This window comes from Oryzias latipes, chromosome 6, assembly GCF_053564925.1.
Source record: "Oryzias latipes strain Hd-rR chromosome 6, Olatipes_Hd-rR_3.1".
NCBI classification, from domain to species: domain Eukaryota; kingdom Metazoa; phylum Chordata; class Actinopteri; order Beloniformes; family Adrianichthyidae; genus Oryzias; species Oryzias latipes.
Window position 1 is genome coordinate 30,614,327 of NC_136242.1, and position 13,174 is coordinate 30,627,500.

At 43.6% G+C, this 13,174-nt stretch overlaps 1 protein-coding gene across 4 annotated transcripts in view; it reads left to right on the forward strand.

Annotated features, from left to right (window-relative positions):
* Positions 1 to 13,174, forward strand: part of wwp2 (WW domain containing E3 ubiquitin protein ligase 2) — a 59,876-nt gene that overhangs the window by 35,708 nt on the left and 10,994 nt on the right. For 3 of the 4 annotated variants that reach the window (XM_023956034.2, XM_078949004.1, XM_078949003.1), the window contains exons 10-14: positions 2,199 to 2,373; positions 8,741 to 8,795; positions 10,062 to 10,143; positions 10,909 to 11,037; positions 11,976 to 12,054. In XM_023956034.2, coding sequence (XP_023811802.1) covers positions 2,199 to 2,373; positions 8,741 to 8,795; positions 10,062 to 10,143; positions 10,909 to 11,037; positions 11,976 to 12,054 — 520 coding nt within the window. The remainder of the gene's footprint in view (positions 1 to 2,198; positions 2,374 to 8,740; positions 8,796 to 10,061; positions 10,144 to 10,908; positions 11,038 to 11,975; positions 12,055 to 13,174) is intronic. The other variant, XM_023956035.2, reaches the window with a different exon arrangement.

The following is a 13,174-nucleotide window of genomic DNA, read 5'->3' on the forward strand; positions in this document are numbered from 1 at the left end:
AGTACCTAGTAGTTTCACAATAAGTACCATGTAAATACCACTTAAGTACACTGTAAGTACTGTACTGTAAAAGAAAGCGTTACCGAAAAAGTTTGTAGGCGTGACGACGAAGCTACTGCAGCAGGCCACAAGCCCCGTGCTCCGCTCCATCCTGATGCATCCATTTGCATACAAATAGATACGTGTACGTCCTCGTCTGGGCTGGAATCTGGATCTAAACTGTACTGCTGGATAGCTTCAATATAGCTCACCTGTTTGTTGTGAGGGGCTATAAGCTAGCAGTATAGACAGAGGGGTTACTCTGCGGCAACAGTCCCGCCCACAACTCAGAGGTGAATTTCGGATGAACTCCTGCTGCTTTGCAGAAAGTTTGTCCCAGAAAAGCTGCTCCGCTCACAATGGGGAGGGAAAGAGGTCCGGGCTTGCCAACGCCCCCTTCCAAAACTCATATATATGTAGTTAATATTTCTAATGAACTACTTCAGCTCTGCATAACCTGTGTCCTAAAAAACAACTTGGGTTTCTTGAATTCGCCTAAAAACGGCATTAATTATAAGACGCTGGGAACGCTTTGAAAACAGATCAAAAGATGATCATAGTGGTGGTTTAACATTTTACATATGGAGTCACATGACTTTAAAATCAGGAAGTGTGTTTACTTTATTTTAGCATCGATGTCAATAACCATAATTTGAAACTTGGATGTTTGTATTTTTCAGGCAAAGCCACAAAAGACATCAAACTGTTTCTAAAATGGCAAAACAGTTTTGGATTTTTTTTTTAAAGCAACATGGCTAAATAAGATGTCCTTGGATAGTTTAGATAGTTAGATTTTTAAACTAAGTCTCATAACACTTTATTTTTTCCTAACAAGTTTTAATGCTTTTATTTTGAAAGCTAAACCAAGCCTCTAGTTGTGTTTTAAACTTAAAAACCAGGAATAAAACAATATTTTCAAAATAAATTCCAAGAGAATGAGCAGATTGAAGCAGAGATGTTTTTTCTGTCATTGTTTCTGGTTAAGCTCAGTTAGTTTTTGGTTTTTGCAGAGATGTTGATTTAAGCACCGCCAAGTCTTTTGACCTCATCATTTCATTTAAAGTTAATTTTCTTTGCTTTGCAATAAGCATGTCAAACTTGACTGTCCATGAAAGATGTAAGCTAGGTTTAAAGCAAATATTAATTCACCCAGCAGACCAGCGTGAGCATGAAAAGCCCTCCTCTCACGCCGTCGCTCTGCCCTAAAACAGGGGCCGTGTTTGTGTGCGAGTTTGCATTGACAAAAGTGAGTCTATTTGGAGTTTGTGGACCACTGGGAGGGGGGGGGGTGTAACCTGGAAAAGGTTTACTTTCACTCTGAACCTGAAGTGAAAGAAAGTGTCATGTAGACGGAGAGCATCTGTGCAGATGGTTGTTAGTGAAAGGCCAGCAGAGAACATGTTTGAGATGCCCGCCTATCTGCAGTGTGTGTGTTTTAGGGAGCGAGCGGAAGTCCATTCTGTTTTCCCCCCAAATTCTGTGGCGCTTAAGTCACAGATATGAGAATAGCAGCAGACAAGCAGGCAGCCCTGGTGAGCCCATGGAAACCATCTGGGGGTGGGTTGATCTTAGGGGCTTTATTCTACCATTCTCTCCATCCGCCGTCTGTATCTCAGTGCCTGTCTAGACCCCCCCGTCTCAGAGGAAGAGCGGCACCTTCAGAAACCTCTGAGTAAAGCCACCGGCAGTCGTGGTGCTCAGCCTCACGCCGCGGTGCCGTTTTTGTCAGTCAGAACCTAATTCTTCTGTCAGCAAAGTCAAAATGTTAAATCAAGCTTTTAAAAGAAGTTACATTTTTTTTAAAACCATAAAAATACCTGGAATTTTTATTCTGTTTGAACAAACGCTAAAAAAAAGTGTTGCAACGTCGACATAAATCTCTAAAAACAGCTTTAACCATCACAGCAACATCTCCTTTGTCCTGTTTTCCTTTTCCCTTTTCGTCCATCTAATTCCACGACCATCTATATGTTTTCTTATTCTTGGCTTTTACTCTCTTAAACTCCTTTCTTTTTTCTCTTCCTTTTCTTGTCTTTGTTTATTTTACTTAACCTTTTTTAATTGTAGCGCATACTCTAAGCTGCTTTTTCTTGCAGCCACCCACGCTTGAAAGTCTGAATTGTGAAAGTCTTCTCCCTCCTTCCCCGTTTCCCGTCCAGCTGGGAGAAGCGAGTGGATCAGCGGGGCCGGTTCTACTATGTGGACCACAACACCAGAACCACCACGTGGCAGAGGCCCACGGCCGAGTCGGTGCGCAACTACCAGCAGTGGCAGAGCCAGCGCAGCCAGCTGCAGGGCGCGATGCACCAGTTCAGCCAGCGCTTCCTCTACCAGGTACTGCAGGCCGCCACCGGCGAGCACTAAGGGGGGGTCATGGGGCTCTTCCTGTCTTAGTCCTTCCACATCAATGCAATGTAACATTTATTATTCCCATTGGGGGGAATATTCAGGAAACTGTAGGGTGAAGTCATCTAACCAGTGCACGAAAGTCTTAAAAAAACACAAGATATATAACAACCAAAAAGGCTGGGATTTCCTATTGACCTAAAAAAAAATAAAAAAGGACTTTTGGCTTTTAAGCTAAACAAATATTCAAAGACGTTTGAAAACTATCCTGGGAAACGTCATTGCCATGAACACAGATATGATCTTATCACAAGATTGAAGATTGGGTCCAATCGCATCGTTTCAGACTCGATCAATATCGGATGTTGTGTCCTGATCAGGGATCGAATATTTATTTTATGATTATTTTTATCTGCACTATATATTTCAAGCTAATTATTTCAACAAAATGACCCGCTAGAAGTCTGCATATCATTAACGGATCACAACATTCTATTGCCTTATTTTATTGACATTTTGTAACCGTATGGACGGACAGGCAGATGGTCATATAGACCAATAAAATGAATAAACCCCAACAGGGCACAAACCAGTGTCCTGCTTCTGCCTGTCCCAAGCCCGGTAAATGCAGAGGGTAAGGTCAGGAAGAGCATTCAATTTAAAATGTATAAGTCATAATCAACAGTTTAGAGGAGAAGATGGACTGATATGATGATGGCATGATTTTCTATGCATTTTTAGGTGTTCTGAGGGAGATGACGCCCCAAACTCTCAGCACTCTCTAAAACAACTGAATTTTAAAAAATGGTTCCATTGATATGAGCGAGTTATAATTACTTAATTCATTTGAAAAAAAAAAAAATTTTATGCTTTACAAAAGTATTGGATCAGGACTCAGTATTGGAAGATTCTCAAAATCAAATCACTTGGTATCTGATTGGGGGCCAAAAAAAACTCAACTTCTGTCGAGAAAAAGTTCTGTTTGAGCTTTAGTTTGGCACCAAACAGCCAAAGAATCCTAGCAATAAAATAAATTACAGCAGCTTTTTTGTTGCATGCTTGAATAAACTCCAGGGGAACTAAATCCAAACATCTTCATAGATGCTTTTTGAAATTTTAAGACTTCTTTCCACACATGCAGATTTGTTTTTAGCGATGGTTGGATTTTGTGTAGCTGTCATCGTGGTATAGCGGCTGCTCACATCATCTGCAGCAGTTTGAAGCTAGAAATCTGCCGCTCCACCGTGGGTCAGCAGTGAGAGGAGCTTCTATTGCAGCAATTTTCCTGTGAACTGTTCAGTAATCTGCGTCATCAGTGACAGATGGGTTTCCACCAACTGTAATTGCCTGTAATTTTCTGTGAGTTTTAACAATTTGCGCCGAGTCTGTGCTCTGGTCCCACTATTTAATAAAAAGGGGAAAAAACTCTCAGCTTGAAGAAAATCAATCCCTGGCCGATATACGGAATCCCTCCATTCAAGTATTGGAGTTTGCGTTAGGCCTGCACAATAAATAAACATAATTTTCATTGCAATATCCCACACCTGCCAGAGGGGGCGCCTGTGATGCACATTTTGCAAAAGACGGCGTTAACTGCGATCGCAAGGAAATTGCGCAAATTGGATTTGCGATAATACATTTGCATAATGGAAACTTTAAAAAAAATGTTTCATTTATCGTCAAAACATTTTTTATTAATGACTTATCGCGTGATTTGGTTTGTGTTTATTCACATAGTTAGGATTTAATGGAAACAGTGTAATTGCGAAATTGTGTGGTTGTTTTTTTTGTGTGTGACATCTCTAGAATTTCAATAAAGTTTTGCACGCATGCGTCATGGAAACAGAGTGTTTTCAGAGCTGGAAATTTCTGCATCCTTCTTTCCTTCCCGCCCTCCTGCGCTTGCTGTGTGAGAATGGCGGGGAGGCTGTCCTCCCTGTTGACAGTACACTGCTCTGTCTTGGAATGCCCACGCTGCTGATAGCTGCAGCTATTTCTGACCGCAGTGTGTGTGAACGCAGGAGCTGAAAGGGTTCATGCTTTCACTCCGACACTGAACTTTTCCTCTACTCTCCAAACGTTTAGCTAACACTAGGGGTGTAACCATCCATTTGAACTACTTGATTCAGATCATATCATAATTTGTGGTTGACGATACTATTCATTGTCCATGTTAGAATTTTGAACCATCCGATTCACTGACATAAAATGGATCCAGGAAATATTTAGCAATTTTCCAGATTCCTTGGATTTCTTCAAGATAAACAAGTGTAAAATAAACATGTGTACAAACAAACAAGTAAACTATTCACATCTTAGCTTCCTAAAGTTCAGCCCACTGTTGTCTTTGAGTGTTTCCACTCATTGGACTGGAATGATAGACAGATTAAAGACAATGCACCATACATTTTTCTGTTCTAGCAAAATAAACCTATTGTTCCTCAATTCGAATGAGATTTTCCAATATTCATATAATCCTTTTATTCCCTTTTGAAAGGATTTTATAATGGTATATTCAATTATGCCTCACACAGATTGATCTGGTTGGATCGTAGGAATATAAATCAGTTCATCGATTAAGTTGATTCATGGTTGCACTTCCTAGCTTACACACTCTGCAGGATGTTCCGATGCTGAATCTGGTCCTTTTTATGTGAACAAACCATACTGAGAAAGTTCCTCTGGAGCTGCTGGGTTCTGTAGATGCTGGAGTGAGTGCAGATCATGTGCTCCTCCTGCTTGTGTCGGAGCCCATGTGTTCACAGTTTTGTAATGTTGAGGTCAGGTGCAACATTTCTTCTGTGCAGCACATGACAACCAGGGAGGGCCAAGGGGCCAAGACTCCTCTGTAAGGCACTGTGGCTCTCACACAAACACAGGTTGTACGAAGGCGAACCCTCTGGAGGATCAGATTAGTCCGTTTTATGCTCAACCTGTTTACTTTTTAAGTCAACCTGCTCTTTGGCTGCTCTTTGCCCCTGTAGCTGTGATTGAATGACGACGTTAAGTAGTTTTTCTGTGAAAAAAAACATTTCAGACCTGTCTGTCTGTTTAAAGACCCGCTTCAAATTAAATGGTGTTTTCTGTGTTTTTAACATGTTCTTGTGGCATATTTCTGATGATGGATAATATGTATGGAGAAATGTAAGCTTAAAATTCCATTTTTGTGTCTTTGAATCGGGAGCAGACATAAAAATGGTCTTGGAAAAAGAGCTTATTTGTGATGTGGAAAATTCGCTCGGCTTGCACCACGCCAACTGCCCCGCGCAAAAAACCCAGAGTTGAATTTCTAATGAACTTCTGGTGCTCTGCAGAAAGTATGTCCTAGAAAATTGCAGTTTTTGGGGGGGATTTTTGCCTAAAAACGGCATCATAATTCTAAGGCCACTGGAAATGCCGTTAAAATAAATAAAAAGATGATCGGAGTGAGACTTCAAAAGCTTTTATATTGAATGTTGATTGAATGTAAATGTTTCAATCATTGGAATTGTTTTGTGTCTTATCACATTAAAATAAAGCAGCTGAAGGTTTTTGGTATTTGAGTCGGTGCTCCATTTGAAAACGTTTTTGTATTTTGGGGGATTTAAACGAGTCAAACGTCTTTTGCATTGATCAGTAAAGAAAATATTGACTGTTGTAGCTGCAGTTCCTGCAGAAGTAGAAGCACAAATGTATGTTTGCACCGTAATTGCTGCTCATTAAGAGTGCAGTCCCCCAGTCTTTAACTGCCGTTTCCTCCCCCAATGCCAGTCTTCCCTCCTTTACGTTTACTTTTTTCTATTTAACCCCTCCTTATCACCCTGTCGCTTCTGTAGAAATCCCTCAATTTGTCATTTCCTTCTTTATACCTGTAGTTTTATTAAAACTCCTTTCCAATGAGCCCCATCGCTTCTTTCTTTTTTTTGCTTTTTGTTTCCTGCCCTTCTTTGAGTCCTGTATTCCCTCCTCTCCTCCCGTTAGCTGGAACAGGGCCTCCCTAACTAACAGCAGCACCTGAATCAGTCCTGTGTTTTAGCATCACACCACCCAACAGGAAAACCCACGCACTCATTTTCTCACACCACCCGTCAGCATATCCCCTCGTCCTCTGACATTTATACCATGAAGGGACAAAGAACAAATCCCACCGAAGCTCCGGCAACGTTTTTTTTTACTTAATAACCACTTTTTCGGATATTTTTAAATACGTTTGCATTAATTTTATAGTATTAAAACGATAAATTGTTACAAATATTAGTTTTATCATTTATTCATTAGATTTAGCTTATTTTGAGATCCTGAAAAAAGAGAAAGCTTCTTAATTGAAATGTATTTCGCTAAAGATTGACTCCCATCATCTTCCTACTGGTGTTTTAATTATGATTATCAGTTGTTTTCTAGGACATAGTTTCTGCAGAGCGGCAGGAGTTCAGCAGAAATTCACCAAGTTTGTGGGTAGGACTTGAGGTGCGGAGCATGCCTGTGCGCATTTCCCATCATCCATCTGTTTGCACTCTCTTCCGTTAGCTTACAGCCCTTTACATGAGTTTTTTCGTCTGCTCCTGATTCACTATGATTTGAATAAAGAAAATCACAGATTTTTTAAGAATTTTTAATCTTAAATTTCTTTCTAAATGTCATCCATCATCAGAAAAATGCCACAAGAACACGTTAAAAACACGTGGGTCTTTGATAAATTAATGAGGATCTTTGTTGGTTGGGAAGCTTAAAATGACGATATTTGCTGTTTTACCTTTTTTATGTATATATTTATTTTTACTTTCAGATTTATGGGTTTGCTTTACTTTTGGGAAACTTAAAAAGCAAATATTTTCTCTGATGAGCTCCTGATGTCACCGTTCACACAAACCCACTCTCTGGAGATGTTTAAATTGTTTGTTTTTGGTTCCGTTTTGTCAGTGGCATAAAGGCTGCAGGTTTAAAGCCATCTTCACCTGCACTGCTTGGCTCTGAACCCTTTTCGCCGTCAGCGGCGTTCAGCTTTCATTTGTGCCAACACGCCGTTCTCTGCCTGCTTCCTCTCCCTCCCATGTTTTCTCAGCCTGCCTTTCTTTTCCTTGCTCCGTCTGGAAGCCGCCGAAGAGCCTGAATGGTCAGAGCCAGGATGAAGTCATCGTGTCTTTATATCATTATATTCTCCCTTTACCTTTTTTAGTCACAGAGAGCCCTAACGGGTGGGGCTGCTGGCTGTTGATGGCAGCGGCACACACACTGCCGTTAACCCTGTTCTGTGCCCACTTTGGCTCCTCCAACCGGCCCGTTCCTTTCCGTCCCGACTCCCACAGAGTTTCCATGGCAGAGATGCTGTTATACAGAACGCCGTCGCCGTTGTACCCTCGTGAAAATCCACCTTTTCATGCCACCCAGACCCCAAAAACCTGACTTTCTTGGTGTAGAGTGGAGATTTTGTCGGGGCAGATTGTGGATCTGCTGAACGATGCTGCGGCGTCATGAAATCATCAGCTGCTGCTCCATCCCAACAAGCATCTTTTCATCTGCTTTTCCAGTGCACCTCATTTATTCATGCTCATTTCTGTACATAAGAATGCCGGCTTTCACAGACTGTTTTCCGCGGACAAACTTTCCACATCGTGGTGCGCACACATTTTTTTTTTTTTTTTTTTTTAAATTGTGTGTATGACTGCAGGCTGAGTAAACCCCAGAGTGGTTTCCAGGCCCAGGTTGAATAAAGGTGCCTTTTGTCAGAGTTTGGGTGGGTGGGGCTGTCTAGGAGGTGGGGTGTCCAGTCTGGAACAAGCATGAATGTTCCCTCAGTTCCCTCAGACATCACACTTCCCTGCCTACTTTCACAGCAGCACTAGAAGAGAGCAGGATGAAGGAGGAGGGCCAGAGGGTGGGGCTGGGAGGGATGCCAGGGTGGTGAGGGAGGAGGGGGGGGGGGGGGGGGGGTAGGTGTATTTGAGGAGGTGAGCGGGAAGCTTGAGGGGAGGGGGCGGGGCTTGCATCTAGCCACTGAGCTCATTGGAACCGTGTTTTTGTTTCATCCTCCTACCAAGCGTGTAGTTTTTGGAAAGCATAGGAGCCGCCGGCCGGCCAGCTCCCTCAGTCGTTCCTCGCCGCCGCCGCCGCAGCAGCAGTGAGGAATCTTCTACTCCTCACACTTCAGCCAAACAAATCAGAGCTCAAAAGACTTTCCCACTCTTTATTCTAAACCCTTCTTCTCCAACTTTTCTGTGCTGATCCCTGAGCTCAACATGAAGTTTTTCACATCATGGTTTCCAACGCGGACAATCGGCGAGAACCGGGGGGAAGAAGAAGAAGAAGTCAGGAAGGAGGCAAAAGTATCCTAACTGGATTTGCTTTGTCTCTCTCTGTCTCCCCCACCCCGCCTCAGCCGTCTGGTGCTCCGGTGGAAAATGACCCTCTGGGCGCGCTGCCTCCCGGATGGGGTAAGTTTGCTTCATGTCATTAGAGAGTTTGTGCTTTTTTTTTTTTTTCTTTTCCTTTTTTTGCCCTCACATCCTACATGGTTTGCCAACATTTGTCCCTGAGGAAGCTTTTATAGAGTTAAGGTGCTTCTGAAATGCAGAATATTGAGAATGTTTTTAAACCAGGAGCTTTTTTCTATTTAATCTAGATCTTTAAAGTCATATGTGACACTCAAAAAGAGAAGAATCGACGCAGGCCACATGGTCCTTGTTTCTCACTCAGCTTGCAGTTGGCTGTCAGCACATCAGCCTTTAATTGATTCATTTCTCCGCTCCACTAATCTCTATTTTCACTGAGCTGAAGAAAAGCTGTTTCTTTAATTTGGTTCTGCGCTCGTTTATTACTTTGCTTGACCCCCTTTAATCCTACAAGTCGAGGCTGCGTTATTGATGGGGCTCTTCATCATCCAGGCTTTTCCCAAATGAGTAAAAGCTGTCGGATCATAGCAGAGTCATGTCACACTGTCCTCTATAATCTGCTGGCAGCTCCGGTCCCATCAACGTTTTCCTCCTCTGAGGCGCGTTTGCTCCAAAAGCTCCCAGTCCCCGTCTGTGATGCCTTTTCAACATGCTGCGGTGCATCAAAACCTCAAACCCCTGGCTCACAGTCAGGGCTCTGCTGAGCCGCTTTTTCATCTGTGGTTGATATTAGACTCAAAGAAGAAGAAGAAATTAGGGGGGGGGGGGGGGGAGAGATGGTAGCCAATAAAGAAAAAAGAGGATGGGGGTTTCAAAATGAAGGGTAAGGGGGGCAGAGAGGGTGTAAAGGCTAGCTGCAATGTGAGCACCACTGTTTCTGGGCCCTCCACACGCTCCCGTTAATGAGAAAAAGATGTCAGGGCGACTGAGGGAGGGGGCGCCGGTCACCCCCTCTGACTGCTGTGCACACCTCAGCACGCTTTCAGAAGGACATCCCCTGAAGATTTTTTGGTGGGGGTGCGGGGGGCAGACGTGAAAGTCACTGGCATTTCCAGTGACCCTGACACCCGTTTCACCCCCCCCCCCCCCCTTCAGGCGCGCTCCCGCACACTAAAACGTTCAATGGCGAGTCGCAGCGAAATACCACACCGGCACGCCGCTTTTCTCTCATGGTGGAGACTTTTTGGTTTTTTTTTTCCTCCCCCCTCTTCAAAGACAGACGGGCAGCTTCTGTCTGTGTGGGGAGTTTTCTCATTTGAGACCCCCCCCCCCCCCCCCCCTGTCCTCCTGTCCTGTGTGTGTCTGCAGAGAAGCGTCAGGACAACGGCAGAGTCTACTTTGTCAACCACAACACACGGACGACTCAGTGGGATGATCCTCGGACCCAAGGGTGAGAGCCGCTTCAACCACGGATGCACGTGCACACTTTTGTGCGTGTGTGTGTGTGTGCGTGTGTGTGTGCATGCTGCTTGTTAGGTGGTGCTTTAAGTGTTTAGTCATCCTGAGAAAGATGCTGGCAGACATAAAACGGCAGCGACTGAGTCATCCATATTACAGCACACTGATCAGATTATTCCAGATTATCATCTGATGGATTTACCCGACTGGGACTCTTTTCCACAAACTCTGCTTCAATGCATTCACATCAAACTGTTCAACTTATTTTCTCATTTTTGCTTTTGTTGGTCTTAGAATCACTTATTTCAAAAGGAGAAAAATCCAGATTTTTTCTCTCCCGTTTGACCTTTGACTCATTTCATGTCTGCAGACCATTGAAGTAACAAATACATTTTACCTCATTATTTTGCACCAATTAATGGAGTGTGGGTTCAAACCAAGTCAATTTAAAGTCTGCATGATTTTACCTTCCCGTGCAGCTGATTTATCTTTCAGAGAAATACTCAAATGATCTAAAAACTTCAGGATTTTCTTGAACCCACTGATTTTTTTTCTGCTTCTTTCACCTGTAAAATCCTTGAGATTTATACTCCTCTCCTGGTCTTTAAACCACAAACTTGGCAGCAAAGCATCACGGCAGATTGATGCATGCTTTCGGGTTTTTAGCATCCTGACCTTTAGCCCGGCAGGTTGGCAGAGGACGTCTTACCGAGCCTCTCCGACTGGGACCGTGCTCACTGCCCTCTCCCTGTTGCAGGATGATCAAGGAGCACCCCCTGCCCCCGGGCTGGGAGATGAAGTACACCGCGGAGGGAGTACGATATTTTGTGGACCACAACTCCCGTACCACCACCTTTAAAGACCCCAGACCCGGGTTTGAGCCAGGGTAACTATTATCTTGCTAACCTGCAGAACCGGAAGAAGAATAGAATCCACAAACTCCGTTGTTTTGATTCAGGCTGAATTTTTTTTTTTTCAATCCAGTTTCATTAGTGAGTTTATTGAGCCCATTTGTTATCCATTGATTTTTGCTACTTTGCTGGGTTTCCTTGGGTCGCATGTGATTAACTTCTGCATCAGTTCCTGTGTGGAACCTAGCAGCATCTTCATCCAAACACACTGCTCTTCCCGTTTGCCTTGAAGCAGTCAGAAATCTCCCCGCAGAAGTCAGGAGAATGTGCAGAAGTGCGACAGCAGATCCACAGCCGCCTGCGCTGGCATGTGTGTGGCTGTTTGTGCTTTTCTGTGCAGAGCTGCTGTTGTACGCCGTTTGTGCATGTGCACGAAAGCCCTTTCCTGCTGATGTTTGCATGTATTTTTAGGCCCGATGGCGGCAGAAGAAGCCCTCGCCGCTGTTCCTCTGGATCTCGCTGCGGTGTGAGTCTGTGGCCAGGGCTCTGCTGCTGCCGCGGTCTCCGTTTCCTAACCCAAACCGAGATGTGCCTGGCAACCTGGCAATGGCAAAGCCAGCACATTAGAGGCCTCTTTCTTTCCTCCTCCTGATTTCACTCTCCTCCTCCTCCTCCTTCCCATCATCCAACTCTCTTTTTCTCTGCCTCTTTGCTTTTCTGCTGCTGACGAAGCACATATGGGGTTTGCGTGTCTGTGTGTGTGCAGAGTTGGTGCAGCTTATACTAACACAGCTGCAGAGCCGTGTTCAGCTCACTCTGCTCAGACGATCCCTTTTGTCATTTAGAGCACAAAGCATGGAATGACCATGCGACCAGCATCATTAGGGTTTCTTAAACAAGCCGACTGTTATCTTATATATTCACGATTTTTTTCATGAAAACTTTATTTTTCTTTGCTTGTGTGTGTGTGCAGGTCACGGCAGGGCGGCTCACCCGGAGCATACGATCGCAGCTTTAGGTGGAAATACCACCAGTTCCGTTTCCTGTGTCATGTAAGTGTTGAAAGAGTCCGCAGACACCAAACAATGTTCAATATAAAAATATATATATATTTATTGGCTGAGGTTGTTTTTTTCGAAGAAGAGGGGAAAATACGGGGAAAGAGGATTGTTTCGCATGTGAACAATGTGGAGAAAAACACCCGGAGCAGCTGTGCACACTAACAAAACAGTAGTGCTTTGCTTGTCCGTTTAAAATGTCAACATCCTGAAAAGATGGAAAAGCAGGCCGCTGATGGTAGCTGCTTTGGTGCTGCGGTTTCAGCAGAGGAGAGGCCTGAATTTAGGTCACATTTCTTCTGGCTCTTGGGTACAGCACAGAAACTCTTTTCCAAGTCCTTTTATTTTTAATTTTTTTATATACCTCATATTATTTTAGGAGTCAGCTGCTGTTGTCTGGATCTGCTCTCACTGATTGTTTTGCCTCCTCCAAGCAGAAAAATACTACTTTTTTTTTTGTTATTTGAGGCAAAAGGATCACGTCCTAATTTATTCTTGGATAAATTATAAATTGAACACTTATTATCCTTTAAAAAATTATTAAAACCTGTTAGACTGTCAATGTGAGAGGAGAATAAAAATCAACAGACTCCATTTATTTTATTTTGAAATGAATATGTAGTGAAAATATCTTACTAAAGAAATAGAAGGCACAAACGGACTGCCACTTTATTAGGAACACCTTGCTAGTACCGTGCTGGACCCGCTTTACCTTCAGAACTGCCTTAATCCTTGGTGGCATTGATTCAACAAAGTACTGGACACATTCCTCAGAGAGGTGGGTCCATATTGACATGACAGCATCACGCAGTTGCAGCAGATTTGTCGGCTGCACATCCCATGATGCCGATCTCCTGTTCCATTACGTCCCAAAGGTGTTCTGTTGGGTTGAGATCTGGTGAATGTGGAGGCCATTTGAGTCCAGTGAACGCATCATCATGTCTAAGATGATTCCAGCTTTATGACACCGCGCTGGTACAAGATGGTACACTGTGGTCAGAAAGGGATAGACATGGTCAGCAACAGTACTCTGGTAGACTGTGGCGGTGGCACCAGGCTTTGTTGGTTGTAACCAGTGGTTCTTTGAGTTCCTGTTATCTTTCTATCAGCTGGA